Here is a 22,545-nt window from a genome sequence, read left to right as displayed (position 1 = left end):
ATTCACATGAATAAACCCATGGGAGTCTCACCACAACACAAAAAAAACCAAAACAAACAAACAAACACAACACAACACAAAAAACCCAAAACAAAACAACCCACCACACACCACAGAAAAACAAAACAAAACAGACTGACATTTGAATAATGAGTTTAGATTTTTCTATGAGCCCAGAACTTCAGGTGGCATGTGGTTTCTGAATGAAACCACAACTTTTATTCTCTTAAAACAGTACTAAAGAAAATAATTTTAAAATATATTAAGTGTCTCAGAAGTTAAATGGCTCCAATTAATATTTTTCTTTTTCCAAGAACTTGCATTATTTGTGTGTAGGGCAACAAAGATGATTAAGGGAGTGGAGCATCTCCCTATGAGGAAAGGCTGAGGGAGCTGGGGCTCTTTACTTTGGAGAAGAGGAGACTGAGGAGTGACCTTATTAATGTTTACAAATATATAAAGGGTGAGTGTCAGGAGGATGAAGCCAGGCTCTTCTTGGTGACAACCAATAATAGGACAAGGGGTAATGGGTTCAAACTGGAACACAGGAGGTTCCACTTAAATTTGAGAAGAAACTTCTCAGTGAGGGTGATGGACACTGGAACAGGCTGCCCAGGGGGGTTGTGGAGTCTCCTTCTCTGCAGACATTCAAAACCCACCTGGACACATTCCTGTGTAACCTCATCTGGGTGTTCCTGCTCCGGCAGGGGGATTGGACTGGATGATTTTTTGAGGTCCCTGACATTCTGTGATTCTGTGTTCTGTCACAGCATTGCTGGCAGATCACATAAGAATATACCTTTGCTGTGGAAATGTGTGTGCTTTAACAGCTTCTTTATTTGTGATGTGGCATGTTCTGTGAAAAATACTGTTTTCACATGCAAAACAAAGAGAGAACATATGCTCTACAAAACCTGTAAATGATCTTGTAAAAATCCCACAGACTATCTAGGATCTTCAGCAACAGCTTATTTACTTCTCTCACTGACAGAAATAAAAGTAGCTCAAAAATAAAAGTAACCCAAAAAGAGGAAAAGGGAAAAGACTTTCCCTTCAGTCATAATTCTGAAATCTCTTCAGATACAGTGGGGTTGTGGAGTCATAGAAAAGGAAAGGATTTTATCCTCTGTGAATGTTAATCAGCAACTTTATTGAGAAGCTGTGAGGGAACAGCACCTGATGCCTCAGTTACAGTGCCTACAGCAATTACAGCTGGTTTACTTTGTTTCCATCCCTATTACAAGCACTCTTGTTTAGAATGTACAAAGGATATAGAGGTCTTGAAAAAGAAGGTGGCATTCTTCTATGGGTACTACACCAGCCATAATTGCGGTGGGGAACACGACCTATTTCCACTTCACACCAGTTCTTTGCACTGTTCCACCCCCAGATAACACTTTCCCTGGAGAGCAGGCAGACAGTTGAAGCAATATCATAAAATGCCTCACGGTTGGTGTGGAAAGTCTACATTCTTATAGTAAAATGTACATATAAGCAAAACAACAACAACAAAACTCTAGTTAATCTCCAAGCAACACGGTGCATTACTTAGCATACGCCAGTATGGCTGAATCTAGCTAAGACACACCTTTCATTAAAGAAACGAACTGTTTATCTTGATTTCTGCTGCACAGAACCAAACCATTATTTAAGAGTAATATCCTGTGAAGCTGGTGTTTCTAGGTGAAGAGCAAGGTTTGCACTCCAGCTGCCCTGCGAAATGCATTGCTTCTGAGTACAGGCAGGGAAGCTCAGGGGAACACAAGGAATAGGAATCAATGGAGAAATCTAGGATGAAGCCAGTTACATTTCCTCACACCTACTCAAATGGCATCATTAGTGCACAAGACAGAGGAGCTCAGATATCAGATCAAAATGGTACTTAAGCACTAAAACAGGTATTTAAAGACTTTAACACTCTTCAGTATTAAAAGCATGAAAGAATCGTGTTCCAGTTTTACAAAATAAAAAGATAATTTTGTAAGCTAGCACAGAGTACTTACATTCCTTAATAGAACTAAAATAAATGGCCATTTTATAAGTGCAGTAACATGTTCCAAGGTGTGTGTTTGCCAATTGCACACACCTCAATGTTGACTGATGAACACACACCCCCTGGCGTGTGTTCTTGCTTACATATCTCACGTGCCTCCCTGTTAAGTAATGGAATAAGACTTGCCTTGCAAACTGGCTAACGTTGCCTCTTCTCACTCAGTGACTTCTGCAGAAAATATTCACTGTTAAGAAAAACAACTTCTGAAACAGAGTTGAGCTATTTGCAATCTTAAATACACTCTCTCTGCAAGACCAAACTCTCTGATAACCCCCATTTTCTGTGTCACTGTAAGGCATGTGTTTCCCCCCCAGACTGGGTTGGCATTCAGCATTTTTCTGTGTGCATTGCTGCCTACTGTAAAGACACAATCCTCTTTACCGACTGCGTTTTCCATACCAGCTACTTGCTCTCAATGACTGCCTGTTTCACTGTTTTCCAGGTTATAAGAAGATGGGCACACTCATGCTCTCCACACAATGACAAGGTACACTATGGTAAGGAGATGGCCTTCTTCTAGAATGATTTTTCTCTTTAAAAACATTTTTTAAAATAGTTTTGTTTTTACTTGCTTATTTCGAATAAATGCTGGCTAGTGCACAATAGCTCTAACAGAAAGGCATGCTTCTTGCAAAACAATACGTTTCTCAGCCTGCTGGAAGCCAATCCATGGGGTTTTTTAGTTTTGTTTTATTTTGAGTTACAGGACTTTATTCCATAGAGATATCAACACCAAGACCTGCAACTCACCTTTCATGGTCATTTCTGACATGATATAGAAAAAACAGTGCCATGCTTATTGTTCTCCTTTTCAGAACCAATGTACAACAGTGCAATGGAATTCAAATTCTCTTGAGTTCATTATATTGTGTGATGCTTTATCTCTCATTCCTCTGTTTTCAATAAGAGTCCAACTGTGCTTGTCAGGATCTGTCTGCAGATAACAGAGCGTATTGGCAGCACTGAGGCCTTTCCTGTGTCACCTCTCTATTGCGACGCAATACAGACCCCCTGCATCTCATCTGTTTTTCCTGTACAAAACTTGCATCTCCTTTATGAGGTCTGCTACCGAAATGATGTAATACAGGAACCATAATTACTGATGATATAGTTACCCAAAGCAACAAGGATGAAAACTGAGGGAGAAGAACCATTCAAGACTCCCAGGAGACGTAGCAACCAGACAATATTCAATGCAAGTAAACGCAAAGGGATGAACATGGGAAATTCAGTATTCCCTTCATATATAAAAGGTTGGGCTGTGAGATGAATCATTACCACTTCTAGTTTTAATAGACAGTGATGAGAACTTTAGCTCAGTTCTTGGCAGCAGCCAAAAGAGCAAACAAAGTATTAAAAATTTGGAACTGCTAATAAAAGAGTGAAGAAAGCATATTGCACCCACAGAAATCCAAGTCGCACCCATACCTTGGATACTGTGTGCAGTCCTGGTCTTTTTGTCTCAGAAGGGACACTACAGATCTGGAAAAGTTAATAATTTGCCTTCCCTTCTCTTAGCAGTTTTGGAAGGTATTACTGCAGGTGAGACAGAAGCACATTCATACACAGGCCATGAAGTTTAAGCTAGTAATGACTGCAGCCCTCTAAATAAAGAGCCCAGTGTTTCAACAGGTTTATTTACCTCTGTTTATCTATCTTCATACTCCATTAGTTCTCTATCTCTGTGTCTTCACGTGAGAAAAACTCTAGTGACATTGATGCAAGTTCTGACATCCTTTTCTATTGTATCAACTGCCAACCCAGTTCCCGAACAGAGTTTACAAAGCAAAACTCCCTGTACAGGAAATTAGGAAGTGGATGTGGGGGAAAAAAGAAACACAGGAGGATAAGGACAGAAAAGATTTGTTATACAGCGTTCATGGTTACTGATGTGAGTTTACAGGGAAAGGATATCAACAACAGCAGCAAAACTTGACCATATACAATTAATATACTATTAATTAATAGAATTTTCTATTTCCTAAAATTTGTTTTCATACCATTTTTTATGTTGGCATTACAACTTTGAGTGAGGCTATCAACAGGAAAATAGAACACACATTGGCTAGTATAATAAAACCAAAGCAGCTCATTTTTAGGTTTAAAAGAGATGAGTAACACAAAGCAAGAATTTTATTGTGTGATCACCAAAACAAAGGAACAGCTCCCAAACAACCTCAACCTTTTCAGCACCTGATAGGGACCAGTTATTCAAGAGGAGTCTATAGGCAGCATTCAGAATATTGTCATAAAGTGTGCACAAAGCACATTCGAGAGAGCGCTTTTCAAAATCTTTCTGTATGTCTGGTATAGGTGTCTCTGTAGTACAAAGCTTAATTTGCCATGGAGAAAATACACTTACATTTAAAACAAAGGAAGAAGTAACTACACCCTTTTTAACTGAATTCCCCAGTGAAGTAAGAACATGTAACAGACAACCCCCAGAAGGAGCAGTCACCTGAGATCTCCAGAAGAACTGCTGAGCGGAGTTTTATCAGCCACTGCCCGGCACCACTCAATCAAAATACTCATATGACTTCCAGACATTTCCCAATCAGCTTCAAATACCTTGTAGTCTACACCTTTTTCTACATTATCCCAAAAATCTAGGAAACTGCCATGATTCTGAGCCAACTCTTACAGTTGTATATACATCAAATCGTATGAGCTTCAAACAAGCTTTTGTTATTAAATGACATTAGCATATGCAACCCTGAGGTACTCCGGTGACCTAAATACCCATCTACCAAGTGTCCACTGTTCATAAGAGACATTAATGTCTCATTTGGACATGAATAGAGCCCTAGCGTTGCACTCCTGCAAGTATGCATCACAATCCTTCCACATAACTTATGAAAATGAGGTATTATGAATCAATGACCTTCAGACTGTTCCCTTTTCTTTTATGCTACATTACTATAGTGCTGCCTTCATTTAGCTTGATGTTAAGAATTGGGGTTTTTAATGACTAAGATGTTATAGAAAGAACCTGTTTTTCCTGAACAAACCTCTTTTCTTTCATTGCTACAGGTACTGCACATGAATGGTCTACTTATCCCTAAGCGGTACAGACACCACATGTGCAAGACATCCAGTTTTCATCACTGATGAAGCAAGTAAAATATAAGGCTGGATCCCCTTGAACAAAACAAACAAAAATAATAATAATAAAAAGAAAACACAACACACCAACCCACACACAACCACAACTAGTGGAAATTCTGCCTATGATGTCATATTTTTCCTTCTCCCCACAGAGATGTCACAAACAAAAACAACTGCTCTAATCAACTGAATACACCAATGGTTGCCTCCAGTATCCATGGAGATCCTCAAGTAAAATACTACTATTATCCTTACTTAGAAAAAAGTGTATATCGGCAAATCCCTAAATTCAACTGTTGTTCATAGAGCCCTTTAGTAATGTAGAGAACTTGATCATATTCTAACTTGCTCATTGTAAAGCCCTGAGGTTCAGAGGTTTTCTATACCTCAAACTAAAATGGTCACCACCTTAAAGTGTCCAACCAGCCAATGACACTGTGGCCACCACTCCCAGGCTGCACTCTGTCATGATTGATACTAAACCACTGGTATGTACAATGCTGGGCTTTCTATTCAACCATGACTTCCATTTTCACTGAAACAGCTTCCACCCTATTAGGGGAGAGATTAGTATCAGCACTTAACATAGAAGTCACTCAACATTTAACATTATAAGACCATGCATTTAGTAGCTTATGCTCTTCTGAGCTTTGACCTTCTTGTCCTTTCCATGCTGGCTGGCTGCCTTTGACTGATTTGTTTTGTAATGTTCCAGTCAAAACATTTCAGCTGTTGCGTGAGGAGGAGGCCAGGAAAAATGTCGCTTGATCTACAATTTTACACAAATAATAAAATTATTTCACCCTAACCTTTGGAGGGAGGTCTTGAGATCTGACCACATTAGAAGGATTTGAAACATCTCAATTTGAAAAAGCTTTGTGAGGTTTCTTGACATTTAGCAGATGCATTTTCCAAGTTTTGACCCCTGAAAGACTGATCCTACGAAGGCTCACGGAGTCTGCAGGCCATGCTGGATCCTGGCTCCCAAACTGACAGCAGGAAAATGACCTCTCCTCTTAATGGAGTCACCTGCATCTAGTCAAGCAGGAGGAGGAGAAAGAGGACACCAGTATTGACTCCACAAGAAAGAAAAGCCTGATACGAGAAGTAAACTCATTGAAAAGTAAGAGTCTGGACAGCGGGCAAAACTGATACTCACTAAGAAAGGACACCAGATGTGGGAGCCTGGGAGGAGAAAGAGGACTGGGGAATCCTGGCTGGGCAGGAATGCGCCTGATGAGAAGCACAGGGAAAAAAGTTGACATCAACTGAGCAAAAAGACTAGAAGCAAGAATACTACTGAGATTAGATGAATACTTTGTTGAAGATGTGAAGTCAGGAGTCATAGGAAATACAGACCAAGAGGATACTGGATAAAGAGAGCCAGCAAACTGAACATGGAGAAACAGCAAGGAAAAATGTAAGGAAGGAGTTACGCCCATGGAAAGCTGGAAGAAGCGTTACTACTGAAAAAGTAATTTATCTACCCATTCCTATGTTGTCAGAAAATATCCTAGATAACAGGTAAAAGTCCCATTCTTGCACAGTAGACACCACAAAGCAAAAGAGTTTAACACTGTTGGCAGTTTACCAGCTATTTCAAGCAACCAAGTTTTCTATGGCAGATCAAGAAGGTCCTGTGCTGCTGATAACCACAAAGTTCTCGATATAACACCACACGATGGAATCTGGATACTCCCCTCAGAAACTAGCAATTGTTCTCTGATTTTAAACAGCATAAATCAAAGCCCTCAAAACAAGGAAATATGAGTATTAATTAAAGTAGAGGCAATCATAATGACTTGTAAAAATAATTTTCTAAATTAATGCAATTTAATTAACCATGCACAATGAATACCGCTTTAATTAACATAATTAAAGATTATATTATGATGCATATGCACAAAGAAGAATGACCCAAGATTATACACACAAGCTTACCTATGGCAGTTCTTAATTCATAGGTGCTTGACAAGTGCAACATTCTCTATACTACTATTTTAATATAGTATACACCAAAAACTACATAAACACTGTGCATTTTGCATCCACAAAGAGGAAAGCTGAGCAGAAGACCAACTGCAAACGAAGCCCTAAATGTGTCCGTGGCTACAGCCAAGTTCCATAATTGTGGCCATTTCTCCAGCCCCTGTAGCTCACAGTACTACACTAACACCCTTTCTGCATCATTCCCATAAATATTTAAACAAAACAAGACTTTTTGGAATGTCTCTTCCTTAACTGTTGTCACTGCCCTAATGTAGCTTATTAAATATAAGAAGACTCATGAGATCCAACATGCCTGACTGCGAAATAGGCCTTGCTTCTCTGCCATCCAGCCCAGGATCCCCAGCTACAAGCCACCAAGGCCCTGGCGGCTCCCAAAGATGCTCCCACAGGCACTGAGCCAAGACACGTGGCTCTAGAGAGCCAACTCTGCGCAACCCAAACCCTGACACAACACGGTAAGAGTGAATTGAAAGGATTTAAGAGGGAGAGGTTATCGTCATAGAGACTGTTCTCAACTCATTCAAGTAGGAAGTGAAAACCTGTACTTTTACAAGCACAGTTAAAACTTGCTTGTAAAACTTTGTACGTGAAAAGCAGTCATAAAATTAGCGTTACTTCTGTAGACAAAGTTGTATGCTTTGTCACTAAACCCACACAAGGAATAGTTGACCTAACCCAACACTTAGGAATTTACACCCAGTCTACATGCACTGTTGAAATGCACTCCATTTTTTAGAAGCATGAATCATTTTAACCCCTAAGTGTATATTCCCACATTCTGTTACAAATACAGTGTCATTTCCATGTCAATGTTAAAAAACAACCAACCAACCCAACAAACACACAGGTGGTATCACAGTTACAGAATCGCTGAACTGGGGGATGTTATTTACACAACGAACATGGATCTGACAGCCTTTCAAACTTCCCACTTGGTGAATTATCTGGAGGTTTTTTAACATGCTGTGCTCCTCATCTGGACTTTGTTAGGCTAGGAGGTACAAATAAGAACAAACTTTGGCCATTGGCCTCTACTTTCCCACCGTTACACTTTACCAAACGAAGTAAACACACTTTAATACCTTCAAGTAAGTTTTCTGGCATGTGTTGCAAAGAAGTTTATGAAAATATTAGTGATGCTAAAATACATGACCGAGCCAATGCAAGGAATGCTTTCCTTTATAAAGAATAAGAGCAGGCATATTTACTTTTGTGTTCTATTTGAAGTAAAACCATTCTATTTTTTTTACATACATTGTTTAGAGGTATGTTTCCACAGAAAAAATAAAGCAAATTTATCCTGGCCCTATAGTGTATCTGTTAAAGGAGAAAATATGCAGCCCAGCAAGTTTTCCCTCCAACCTTTCTTTTCAGGCAAGTAATAAATCTTGAGTGAAAAAGTCACTGTGCTCTTCAGCTGTCACCACTAAGATTTTGTTTTTTAAAACCGTAGCAGCCTTAAGGCTGATTTACTACTCAGCCCTCCGCACTCTGACAATCGAATAGTTGGAGACAAAAATCACTTTTGCACACCTGGAAATATTTTATTTGCTGTACTCATGAGAAAACAAACTTTTCATCAGCAAGGAAGGGGAGGTGGGGAAGGAGAGAGAGATTTTCAGGTGAATCTTAACACTCACTGCTTGACTTGAAGAGAAACCGTACGTACACGAACACAGAAACGACCTCTGCATTCAAACAGAGCAGTCGGGCTCTTTAGGGGCAATGGGCTCAGGGTGCAATCCAGCCTCAAATCACCAGCTTGGAGGTCTTGGCCGGTCAGCAGCAGTGCTCATCAGCTGCGTCCTGTCAGTCACTTCAGTTTGGCAGGTGAAAAGAATTTGTGACAACTCCTAAATGGTTTCATTCACTCGTTTTGCTTTTCTTCTTTTAAATAAACTTAGTACACTCTTAATCACCTTAAAGTGTAAACACCTGATACTAATAAAGGCAAAATTAGACTTTTGAGAAACAGCAACTTTCTAGAGCACCTCTTTGCCCTACTCAGAGTTGCAAGTTTAACAAGATTAAGGGTAAAAACCAAAAAATCACAGGGAAAAACCAATTGATGGAAAACGTGATTGTGCCAAGACTGTGAAACAATTTCAGAATATCAGATCCTCTTTTCAATGGCATGTGGTTTGATAAAATTTTTCCCTAAAGCTTCAGTTTCAGAAAATTTATTATATGTTCCACAACAATCTTGTCTTCAAAAGAAATCCCACATCTTCTGTTATTTCAAAGAACTAAACTTGCACCTGGGCAAAATGATGTAAGCACTCGAGGTGCTGGCTGACTGAAAAGGATACCCACAAAAACCTCTCTATTTTTAATCCCAGAGCTTTACAAGAATACGAGGAGTGCCCTTTGACAAGCAGAGAGGTATTTCAGCACTTAAAGTAAAAACAAAATAATAATTAATGGTTCAGCACTGTGGAGAGGCACAGCAATTGCATTTACATTATTTGATTTCTGCTCTGAAATACTTTGCCACCTGTTCTATTCTCATGATGACTACAAAGCCCACCTAGAAATGACAACTGATTTCAGTAACATGACAGCAGACAGGGCAAGAAGTTTAGCAAATTACTTGATAGCTATACCTACCAGTTTCCAGACTGGACAACTTCATCTCCAGTAACCTAGCTGTGCCCAATTAAGTATGCAAAAAGATTTAATTCTGACTAGTGTTTACTTAGTACTAATTTATTCAGCTATCATAAAATACTTGGTCTAGCAGTAAGTGTTACAACACTGTCCTCCTTCTAAAAAGTACCCACTCCTGTGCCACCTGTCTTTCAAATCTGGATGAAATCTGCACAGAAGCAATGCTGAGAAGTGACAGATAGAGACGTACCCCTGTTCCCTGCTGGGACTCTGCTCGTGTTGTATCACGTCAAGGCCAAGGGACACTTGACTGCTCATCCTTGAGCCAAATCCAGTGCAGAACAGAATGAATAGCTAGATATTTACATTTCTTCCTCCAGAATCCTAAAGCAGGTTAGTACAGGTAGAACCTTCTTTCAGGAGCAGCTAGGGATAGAAAAAAACAAAACAAAAAACCCAACAAAACAAAAAAAAACTCAAAAAAAAAACCACACGACACAAAGTTCTCCTTCACAATCCAGTGTACAACTATCTGTATTCATGTACCTAAACCAGCAGGGAGTGGTGGGCTGGTTTGTAGAGAAGATGGAGCCATACACTTCTTGAAGGTACACAGCAGACACAAGTTACAGCAAGCTAGAATGGTAGAGATAAGGAAAGAAAACCTCCCAGGGGAAGGTGGTCAAACAGCACAGCAGGTGCCCAGGGGCTGTGAAATCTCCTTGTAACTCCACAGTTCTACACTATATTTGGGAAAACTGAATTCCTACCAAGCCAAAGCTGTAACATAGGAAGAACCTTTAGTAAGATGTACGTGACCACAATGGAAATCACAAAAAGGCAAATATGCAACTAGGAAAATATGTTATGCGGTAGCGACTCAGGTTTGTGCCACTGCATCTGACTGCTAAATATGCTTGTAGTATCACCTGCTTTACCACAGCACATATATATTTCCAGACAATTATGAATAAATACACAAGATTCTTTCCTATTCCTTTTAACTTGTAAAACTACAAACCTAAATATTTGAATTTTTTCCATAAGCCTCCAGAAAGACAGAACTTTGATGTTTTTAAAAAGGAAAGATTATTTACTTTTGCTGCAGGCAAGAAATCAGAGTTTCTTTACTGATTCTGCCAAATGGCTCTATCATGCATTTTTTTATTTTCAGCAAAACAAGTCACTTTAAATTAAGGTTGTCCCATAACTACACAGTAATCAACATTTTAAGGGTCAGATCAACTTGTTGAACCTCGCTTTGACTTCTCTGTCCAAAGGAACTCCTCCAAATCCAAATGAACCACAGGGGAAGGGAGTTTTATTCCCCTTCCTTATGCTTGGCAGTTGCTAGGAAGAATATAGGCTGCGGTTTTAGTTCGTTCACATAAGCAGAACAGACAACTCAATAGTATCCGCATGGTTCTGAATTTAAACCTGGTGGTTAATACACTGAAGCCAACAGGCCTTATCTAAGAACAGCAAAACTTGCAGGTAAAGGAAGAGAAAGAGGAAGACAGTGAGGAGGAAGGCTGGGGAGTGGGAAGTTTTTCAAAAAAGAAAACACGTGCAAAAGAAGGCAGTGAAAATCCTCTGCACTGACACAATACACAGGGCACATGTTCTTATACCAGCACACAAGATGCTTCAAGATTGTTAGTACAGGAGGGCTTGGCCCCCAAAGCATTTGTAAAGATTCAGCTCTTCAATATCCACAGTACCAGGGTAGTTTCTGGTTTCAGCTATGCTGAAGCCCATGAACACGGACAAAATCCAGACCATCATCAATCTCGAGACAATGGGGCAACACTGACAGCACAGCATCTCATTAATCTTCATTTGTCCTATCACATCCCGTCATTCTTATGCAAATAGCATATTTGAGGATACATCTTTTCTGCACCCCACGATAAGGAAAAGTGAAGCTGTCAGGAGCACCAGGATGTCATCCTACACCACAGGCCATCCCTTCACTCAGCGCCTTGTGTTTTACATCACAGTTAATGTGTTTGACATTCAAATTTGACCCAGCAGGAGGTAAAACTATCTGATGCCGCAGCAACATGCATCCAGCTTCCTGTGCTAAAACATCCACCAAGGTCCCCGGGGAGCTGACAGCCTCTCTTCCTTTGCCGTACTCTTGCTAATGGAGATTGAAATGCTGCTTAAAAAGAAAAGATAACTGCATGGGCAGATAATGATAACAATTCACCCTTCTCACCCAAGAAATAAGCCCAGGACTAGAAGGCAAGGAAAACAGGTTCCACTGAAAAAGCAAAAAAAAAAAAGGAAACAAAAATCCTGATGAGTTGGTCTAGGTCTGCTTCCATGGAAATCTGTCAGACTACACCGGAAAACTTGTCCACATATATGTCTGAATAGAACTTTTAATTTCAAGCTATCAAATTATACACAGTGTTCAAAATATTTCACGCAAGGGGATGAGTGATCTCTCTTGTTAGGCCAACTAACACATGGGCAAATACAGACAAGCTTTAAATGGTAAGCAGCTCCACAAAGTTACTGCAAAGTATTTAGGCATTAATAAATAAATAAATAAATAAAGCTCTCCTGAGTGGATAAGTCACCAAAAAGGAAATGCATTTCTCCTATTATTGCTCATCAATTCTACTTAAAGAAACAAGAACAGAAGGGGAGGTTTTACTATTATTATTACTGAGTCAGTGTTTTGTTTCTGTATCACTTTCAAAGAATGTTCAGAACATCTTGTTCCAGAATACTTCCCTTCCAAGACAAATCACTCTTTCAGTATCATACAAGGCTGAAAACATTATGTGCTGGTTTTGTTTTCTTGTGAAAAACAGAAGCTATCACAAAGTATTTCCAGCATCCCATGAATGGGATGCAAAGTAGCTAAGTGCTACAAACATGAGACGCAACTTAAGGTTGGAATAAGATTTCAATTCAATCATGACATCTTAGAGAAATTACCTTATTAATAGACATTTATAACAAGTCAAAACAACTTTGCCATTAAACAACTTTATAAAGTCTGACTCAAAATCTATTCACTATCCAAAAGCAACACCCTGTAGTGTTTGCAAGGATGACGAAGTCTTCACTAGGCTCAGGGGAATACCCTTACATTCCATATTCTCACATACTGTTTTCAACTTACAGAAGATTGATCATATTTGTCAGTTAAGAAGCAGCCACATAAATGAAGACGTTAAGTGGATTATTAAGTTATATATTACATGCTTACAAAATTGTTACAAAAAGTGCATTCCTCCAACATTCTTGGTTTGAAATACTAAAAGACAATTGCCAAAAACATACCAGACATGTTCCCAGTCCCAGGAAGTACAGACTACGGACTGCCTTGTACCTTTATACCATAAGTAAAGTTCACACATTCAAAGTTACTGTATAGTCATCTAAGATCTACGAAAACAGGGCACACTTTTATTGTAATACATAACTGAACTGATATTTCCATATAAAGCGTTAAATTGATTTAACAAATATTACCTTTTCCAAGTGATCAATCACAACATAAACTAAAGGCCCATACTGAAAGATTTCCCATTAAGTGAAGTTCACAACACAAACACTTTGTGGTGTCGATCTCCTTTACTCCAGGGAAGAAAAAGTACAACTAGTGCACTGCAAATATTGCACAGACCGAGGAGGGGATGGTGTCCAGGTACAGCCTGTCTGGCCTGGATGGAACATGGTATGAGCAATACCAACTCAAATGGGCTTCTCCAGTCCCTTTAAATCGCAGTTCAAACTCCCCCTTCCTCCAGAATGGTGACATTCTGCTCTGCTGTTCTGTAAGTCAACTCTTTCTAAAAAGTTATCAGAACTTCTTTGCCTTATATCTCAGTAAAACCAGTTTTTAAAAATATCTAAATTGTCAATAAAATCCTAAAATTCCTATAGTCACACAGCTTGCTCCTGTGAGAAGCACTGTCATGCAACCTTTTCCTTTCCTTTACATTTATGGTCAGAAATATCAGCTTTACCTGGGAAAAGAATACGTAAGCCTAACGCTGTAACCTAAACACAAGTGTGCTGTTAGTTCTTAAAAAATTGACCACCCCCATAAAATCCTGATGCATAAAAGATGTCCAGTTCTTACCCACCAGATTAAAATGAAAACTTTCAGTTCTAGGCTAAGAGATCTGGATTTGCATCAGTGATGCAGGCACAGTTGGCATATATCTAGTAGCTAGTCCTATCTAAAAGTTGCAGATATTGGAGCGTGGTAGCCTTAACACACTGTAGAACTGCCTCGACATTGCCAATATTTCAAATAAACATTGTCCCAGTATGCCAATTTTTCAAATAAAAACTAAAATATAAGAAAATAGCATTCACTGTGGGCCCAGGAGAAATCCAGCAGAAGGGAGAATGACAGAGCATTGAATTCTCAGGCAGCGATGGAGATAACATAGCCTGGAGTTGAACTGCCCCAGACGGAAATTTCCCCTCTGCTCCACATGCAAACTTTCCTTCAAATTTAACTCAGTCTGAAACCAAAGAATAGTTACCAAGGAAAAATGAAATCAATTTGACCGAAGTGAAATCTTGAAAATTTCAATTTTGCACAAGCATATTTTTCTCTGATGAGTTTTATTATCTTTTACTGAAAACTCTTTGCTAGCTCTGTTTTGCCATGGCAAGCACACAGTGTGTAAGGAAGCACTAAGTGAGCCCAGGACAGGACACCGTCAGGACACTGGCAGCTGTGTGGCTTCCTTCAGTTCAAAAGGGAAGAGGCTATGCCAAAATACTATTCTTTTTTCCCTCAAGACTTCATCTGTATACGAACCTGACTTTAAAAGCGTGTACTTCATAAGTATTTCATGCCTTAACGCTCCAAGACAAACAGAAAAGACTATTCCAGAAATATCTTAAGATAATTTGTTAACATTAAAAGATCAGGAAAATAAATTTCATTAATTTGTCATCAAGTTCATGAATGTTGCGAAGGTGAAAAGTTGTGGAATAAAGAACCTTACCAACACTACAAAATATACCTTAAAGGAAATCACTTCAGATTGGTCTGTCTACTGCACTTAGCTGTGAGAAGACACAGCAGTGGTAGACAGCTTTAAAGTGGATTTTCTAGAGGGCTGCTGGGTTGGGTTTGTGTTTGGAGGTTTTCTGCAGTAAGTGTTACAATCCTCCTGCTTTTACAAACTTGAAATGTTCTTGTTGCTACAGCAAAGCTGCCGCCGGATCTAAGGAGAAATTGCACTGTTTACAGTTGGAAACGGTATTGCTGGCAGCAGGCTAAGGGCACCAAGGAGATATTTAATCTTTTGAAAGGAAGTAACTAATGGAACCAACAAACTCTAGCAAACTCCTGCATAAACAAGCACAACAGAAGCAAAAACCACAAAAGCAGTTTGACAGAAATGTTGTTGCATAAGTGCAATGAGCTTGATTTAAGGAAAATTTCTTCTAGGAAACAGCTACTTAAGGCCATCACAAAACATTCTGTTTCTATTAAAAACTCTGTAGAGGGAGGGGAAAAAAAAGCCATAGACATAATCCTTTTCTTTGCCTTGTCTTCATTTTCACATTTCTACTTTTAATCATTAAATTGATTAGACAAGGGTTTGGAGAGTAGAAGATAATTTAATTGTTCCAGAACCTGGTCTTCTCAAGAGAACAGGATACACAGCAGTGCATCTATTCGTACCTTGTCTATCATGTCCGGTCTGTTTGTAGCTGCCAAAATCGTCACGTCCTTCAGCTGCTCTATCCCATCCATTTCCGTTAACAGCTGAGCCAAGACACGGTCTGCTACATTTCCAGCACCTGAAGAGCTGATTGAAAAGAAAAGTCACAGCATGAGCTTTCCCTTCCTAGAAAACTGGAGAAAGGAAAGAATATACTGTCCTTGCAAATTCATAGGGATGCATCTTTTTTCTTTTTATGTTAATTCTTTCTGATTTTTATTTTCACCTTCAGTCCCTGAGGTAAAAGAGTATCAGTCACAGGAAGCAAGTAAATGCGAACTGGAGAATTCAAAAGATTTCTTGGTATTCAGTAAAGCAACTCAGGTTTGTTTGTTTGGTTTTACTTACTATTCTGCTATGTAAGTTGTAAAGATTTTAATACAACGTGAATGTCTGGAATAAACACTTAAGAAAACAAATGAATTCATGCAGCTTCTTTAGAAGTCAAACTTTAGCTTTTAGCACCATCCATGTGAGTGCTCACATCAACCTACGCAGTGTAAAAAGTTAGGCAGTTATGTATTTTAAAGAATTGCTCTATATTTTTATGTTCTCCCTATCAAATGAGTATAAATCGAGTGTTGACCAAGCGCCTCACAATAGTATTGTCAGTCCTTTAGCTTGGCTGATTTTCCATATATGAGGGGAAAAAAACAAGACTGAGAAAGGGAAAATGCCAGTTTTGAAACCACCAATATGTGAAAAAAAAAAAAAACAAAAAAAAACAAACCAGACAGGGCATAAACTATCCTGAGCTTTTTTTTCTTCAGTTTGGAATTCACTTTAGTAACCTTGAAGTTCACGGAAAAATTGCTTATACTGTTTAACTATATGCAACAAAAAACATTGCAGAGATTTCACTAAAGCTTGTAATATTTTAAAAATAATAACCAAATAACATGCCACCTTTTTCCTAGACAATTATTTATGACACATAAATATGTAGGGACATATATGCATATGTGTGTGCACACATCCACACATACACCAATGAATGCAGAAGAGGAAGACATTGCATAAATTAAACTGAGATCAAAAGGATCTGTTGTGATAAATAATCTCATGAATAGTTGTGTTCTTTAAAACATCCTGCTAATTCTACATAGAGTTTTTATTTCTGAAAATACTATTAAAAACAGGTGACCACACATCATACTTTTTTATTTTTGAAAGGTTACTAGACAGAGGAAATGCTTGGTCCGTCACACTTACGTGTATATACTCATATATACATATGTAGTGCAGACGCACTACACGAATGATGTATGTGTTCCTTGTAACATCCAGCTCTATATAAATATGGGGAGTGGGGCTGGTACAGGCAGCGGCTTATCCAAAAAGTACCCTCTGCTGAGCAGGGGCAGGGAAGATGAAGCAGGCTGGGGAAAGTGGCTGAGGGACTGGCATACAGCACCAAAAATGGGGGGTTTACTCATCTTCCAGGGCTATTCCCCCCTCCACTGAACATGAGAGGACTTCATTTCTCTACCCAAAAATGGGCGCTCCTCATAGAATCATGGAATCGTTTATGTTGGAAAAAACCCTTAAGATCAACTGCCAAGTCCACCTCTAAACCACATCCCTAAGATTCTCCCCCCTCCAGGGATGGTGACTGTTCCAATGTCTGACAACACTTTCCGTGAAGAATTTTTCCCTAATATCCAATCTAAACCTCCCCTGGCGCAACTTGAGGCCATTTCTTCTTTTCCTATCACTTGTTACTTGGGAGAAGAGACCAACCCCCTTCATGCTACACCCTCCTTTCAGGTAGTTGCAGACAGCGATAAGGTCTCCCCTCAGCCTCCTTTTCTCCAGGCTGAACAGCCCCAGTTCCCTCAGCTGCTCCTCATCAGACTTGTGCTCCAGGTCCCTCAACAGCCTTGTCACCTCCTCTGCACTCTCTCCAGCACCTCAATGTCCTTCCTGTAGTGAGGGGCCCAAAACTGAACTCAGGATTCCAGGTGAGGTCTCACCAGTGCTGAGTACAGTGGCACAATCGCTTCTCTGGGCCTGCTGGCCACACTATTCCTGATACAAGCCAGGATGCTGTTGGCTTTTTTGGCCACCTGGGCACATGCTGGCTCATGTTCAGCTGCTGTCAGCCAACACCCCCGGGTCCTTTTCCTCCAGGCACTTTCCAGCCACTCTTCCCCAAGGCTGTAGCGCTGCCTGGGGCTGTTGTGACTCAAGTGCAGGACCCGGCACTTGGCCTTGTTGAACCTCATGCAATTGGCTTCAGCCCACTGATCCAGCTGGTCCAGATCCCTCTGTAGAGCCTTTTGACTCCCAAGCAGATCAACTCTCCCACCCAACTTGGTGTATTTTCAGTTCAAAAAAATTAATCTCTCCGATTCCTCCAGATCTATCTAACTTCATGCTAAAGCAGTCTGAAACTCAAAATGAGGCCAGGTTTCTTCCTGCAACACACATTTTTTTGTCTTCTGTCACCCCAGCTCTATGTAGGATTAGGATAATTTTTTAAATATCGAAAGTTTTTTTGAAACCCCTTTTTTGAAAGTACTCTTAAGTGTTTATACAGATATACAGGCACCTACACACACAAATACTGTACAATTATCCAGCTGAACACTAGTTTCCAAAAATAAATATTAGATTTTAAAGTTTAAGCCGTCCAACTATGTCCAATAGAGAATACAGGTGTATAGTTGCATAGTTATTACACACACACACTGCTGCAGCCCCGCCATCCACCACCAGCACGCCTGCAACCCAAGTGCTTCCTAAATGTCCCAGGGGCAAAGCAGCCCTAACGACCCCATCGCTGTGGTACAGATTTCCTCCTCACAACTACTCTAACTTTCCTATTCTACAACTGGTTCTGTAATTTTCCAGTGCAAAACAGTTAACTTATCAGACCTAGTCTGGAAAATATCTTTGAGGAGCTATAATAAGTGTTGGCTAACAGAATATTTAGGTTGTTAAGAAATATTAGAGAAGGGACTTGGGTTAGCCAGTTGTCAGCTTCTCGGTTTGCTGCAGCCGCGTTACAAACTCCCAAGGGATACCAGAGCATTTCTACCATACCCATGGGTCACGGTCCCATTGACTTATAGAGAGCTGAACATGATAAAACTCTTGAGGTGCTGGACAAAGACAGTAAATGCTTTTCAAAGGACACAGAACTTAAAGGAAATTAAAATCAACTTTGTAACATAAGCTAGTCTCAGTAGGAATTCAGGCCTCCCATCTTGCATAAGTTTCACATTTACTTGACTTTATACCCAATGGACTGCACACAAGAAAACGCTAAGCAAAGGAAAAAAAAATTGTAAGTCTGGGACCAAAATGTCAACATAATATGAGATGATCTGAAGTTAGACGACTTTGGGGGAGATGCCAAACTTGTTTTTAATGAAACAAAGAAGAAATATGGTGGGTAGAACGGATATTACATCTTTCTCCAATATAAATATTTCTCTTACAAGCTTCATACTAAAAATAAAAAAAATTAAAGACAAGTTTATTCTAAAGAAAACGCCCATGGTTACAGGGGAAACACTTTCACACCATTAGGGCATAATCAGAGAACTGCAGTTAAGCTATCACTGATGGCATAATAGCCCTCAAAGAATGAAAGGGTGAATTTTTAGGGCTTTTCTTATTATTTGTTAAATGCGGAGTTAAAAAGTGTTACAACCACACAGGCAAAAATTATCAGTAACAAAAGCAGTATCGACTGAAGAGGTGTCTGGGACCTGTGACACCAGGAATTTTCAATTTCAGTGCTTTTATTTACCCCGTTCACTAAGCTGTCATGTGATGAACCCTATTTAGCACAGAGTCTCCAGCAAATTAACTTTTGGCTTAACAGGATACCCTATAAAAATCCACAGGTTTACATCGGAGCTGCACCACACACTCTGAGAGCCCTAGTGCTGCCTAAGCTGTTAATCTGAAGGGTGACACGCAAGTATGCGTTTTTCCATTTTCCCATGATTTCCCAGCAAGGGTTTCAAATTAACACGGCAACGTTCACTAAGGCTGCCTGGACTTTTGACGCAAACAGCAGCCAGGGAAACAAATCATGATTAGCCCTCCAGTCCCATGGAGGCATTGCCAAAGCCAACTTCCAGCCAAGAGGCTGCCTCTGCCCCCATCACCCCCCCAACCTGACCTCCACACGTTGATGTCATCATCACAACGGCATGGAAACAGTCCTCAAAAGGCACGTCCTGGTACAAACTAATTTCCTGTCAACGCGCTGCCTGCAAATCCAGGCAGTCAGAATTAAGCCCCTCACATAATCCACACAGGGCCATGTGTGCGCAGGCCTGCGGATGCGAGAGCTGTGCCCTAACCAGAAATACCTTGAACTTCAACGTTAAAAAAGTGCGAGCAAAGAGGAGTCTGGCTGCTCCGTAAGGGCCTGAGAATTTCAACTAATCTCTTGTGTTGCCCTAATGAAATACATCAGTCTGTAGGCTATGTGTTATTGTAATCTTCTTGCCAACCCCTCTTTCTTTAAAATCCTCAATGAAGGAGTTTTAAAGGCAAAAAATGTCTTTGCTTACTAGTTTATTACATTACTTAGAGCCAGATATCCTCCCCTATGTGATATTTCAGCTAATCCTGCAAGTGTCCCAACAAGTCTCAGACCAAGCACACACGTGCTCCAGCACAGGCACTTTGCTTGACCATCAGAGAAGATTCCTGAATGGCAAGAGACTGTCAGGTAAGACTACCCATGGATTAAATGGTGAATATGGGAAGGAAAATTCATTCTTGGTATTTTATTTTAGCCTAAAGGCACTTCCAATACACACTTTGACAGAAAAAAAAACTTTAACTCTATGGTCTACCGAAGTCTCACAATTAATCTGAATTAATTCTGGATTTATCTGAAAGAACTGAGAGACCATGAGCCCCAGCTCCAAGTTCAGTATAGCAGGCAAGGGCTCTCCATAGCACGTTTTCCTTATCTCCTTCAGCCTTATCCAATGCCTGTTCTAACCAGCTGGATTCACATCTTAGTGGGCACTGACATTTCTACTTGAACAGCATAAGCTACACTCATACTTCTTTCTGAGGATACAGAAGCAACGGCAGCCTCACGCTATGACTGCATCAAGGAGTACACACAGTTCACCAGCTGATATAGTTCTTCAAGCCAAAGAGATTCTGTTTCTGGACATAACCAGATGTATGAAATCACCAGATTTAAATCTGTTACCCTTCTTGCAATAGGCACTTTTTTGACAGCAACCGACTTCTTGTTTTGAACATTTTTACTTGTTTAACTTCCTTTCCTTCTTCCCCTCCACCTTCCTTTATCTAACAGATTTTTTTAGTATTTGAAAACTAAAAGCAGTCTGAGAATGCAGTCATTACAGTGTCACCTCATGATGAAATTTGGTAAGCATCACCACTGCGAGCTAGTGCAAATGTACGTTTGCATCTTCTGGCAGCCGAGAACACTTCCAAAGCCAATGGAATTAATGTTTTTTTTCAGAGCACCAGATGTCATTTTCATTGGAAAATGTATTCAAGTCTCAATCACTGTCTTGTAGAGAGGAACCAGTGACTTGCCATCCCAACTCTAACATAAATGTCCTGAAACCTGTCTAACACCTTCGCTTCAGAATCAGGACCTTAATTGAGTTATGCTGCTAAACCGTTGTCCTGGTTTTGTTAAAAACAAGTTTCTCTTTCAGTGAATTTTGCCTGTCAGCTAAAGCCTTCATATTAACTGCATTTTCCTGGAGAACCAGACACATGTTTTGGTAAACCTAGCAATGGAATGCAAACTTATTGATAAGCATGGATGGACATCTCGCGAGAGGGGCAACGAGAAACCAGTGACCAAGAAACTGACCAACTGTGTATAACATTCCATTCACGTGAATACTTCATATAAAAGTGGGAGATCACGAGGATCTCGTCCCTTTTTGCCTTTTCCCTTCTGCTTATGGCCGACATTAGGAGAGGATCTTGCTGGTCGTCCCTGCGAACTGAGGCCTAGTGAGAGACTGAATCCAGCTCCGCTTGGCTGCAGAGTCCAATCCAGGACTTTGGGTGCCAGCTCTGCAGTTGCTGAGACTTTCAAGATTGGTTTTGTATATTTTGTATTATTTTCTCTATTCTTATTAGTAGCATTACTAAAACATTTTTAATTTTTTTCCAGCTCTCTTCTCTCTGTCCTTCTTTCCCTCCCGATCGCCTGTCCTTAGTGGGAAGGGGGGAGAAGGAGGGGCAAAAGGGGGAAGTGAGGGGGAGAGGAGGTTAACAATACATGTGCCAGGGTTTTATTGTCACGCCGCAATGTAACTCTCGACAACCGTAGACACAGAAAATGCAGGAAATATTCACACAAGAACATTCTGAGACCTCTCGAATGCACAGCAACTGTGAAGCTACAAAACCAGAAGGAAGCCTGGGAGGGCCCCCCTTCTGAGAAGCCCCGTTTCTGCACAGACGACCCTGCCTCAGGCAGATCCGCGAGGTCCAAGAGGCAGACCTGGGACAAGTCTCCAGGATAAATTACTGCAGAGGGATTAATCTCCACACAGCTGAAATCTATAACGTGGGTTTTGTGAGAAGGGAGAACAGCCCACCTTCTTTTCCAAAATGTCACATCAGGCAAGATTTACATACAGATAAAAGTTGCCTTTATTATCCCCCCCCCCCCCCCCCCCCAACAAAAGAATTGCAATCGTAATCAAAATTTACAGGTTTTAAAAATACTTGCGGACGTGATATCATCTCAAATAATTATTTTACTGGAATATCTGGAAATAATTTCATATCAAAACAAATGTAAAAGCCATTGATACGACAAAAGGGTTGGTATCAAAAAAATTAATATGGGTTGAAATAGACCTTTCTGGCAGAAGTCTCCACTTCTGCATAAACTACCAAGGTAAAAGGTTCCTGAAATACCAAAGCCCCCTGCCAGCTCACTCCCACGCGACAGTCTCCTCGCTCACACAGTCTGAAGGATTTTTATTGAGTCTGACATTTCGGTCAGGGCTTTGCAGGGGTAACCTGTCAGCAAGGAGCACCTGCCAAGTCTGTCTTTTCAGTCCAACTGCCGTGATC

At 40.2% G+C, this 22,545-nt stretch overlaps 1 protein-coding gene across 2 annotated transcripts in view; it reads right to left on the bottom strand.

Annotated features, from left to right (window-relative positions):
• AFG2A (AFG2 AAA ATPase homolog A) overlaps nt 1-22,545 on the bottom strand; it is a 199,364-nt gene that overhangs the window by 121,800 nt on the left and 55,019 nt on the right. For both annotated transcript variants that reach the window (XM_082050673.1, XM_082050674.1), the window contains exon 14: nt 15,450-15,576. In XM_082050673.1, coding sequence (XP_081906799.1) covers nt 15,450-15,576 — 127 coding nt within the window. The remainder of the gene's footprint in view (nt 1-15,449; nt 15,577-22,545) is intronic.

Source organism: Streptopelia decaocto (assembly GCF_964273445.1).
Source record: "Streptopelia decaocto genome assembly, chromosome: 4".
NCBI lineage: Eukaryota > Metazoa > Chordata > Aves > Columbiformes > Columbidae > Streptopelia > Streptopelia decaocto.
This window is presented reverse-complemented; position numbering and strand designations above follow the sequence as displayed.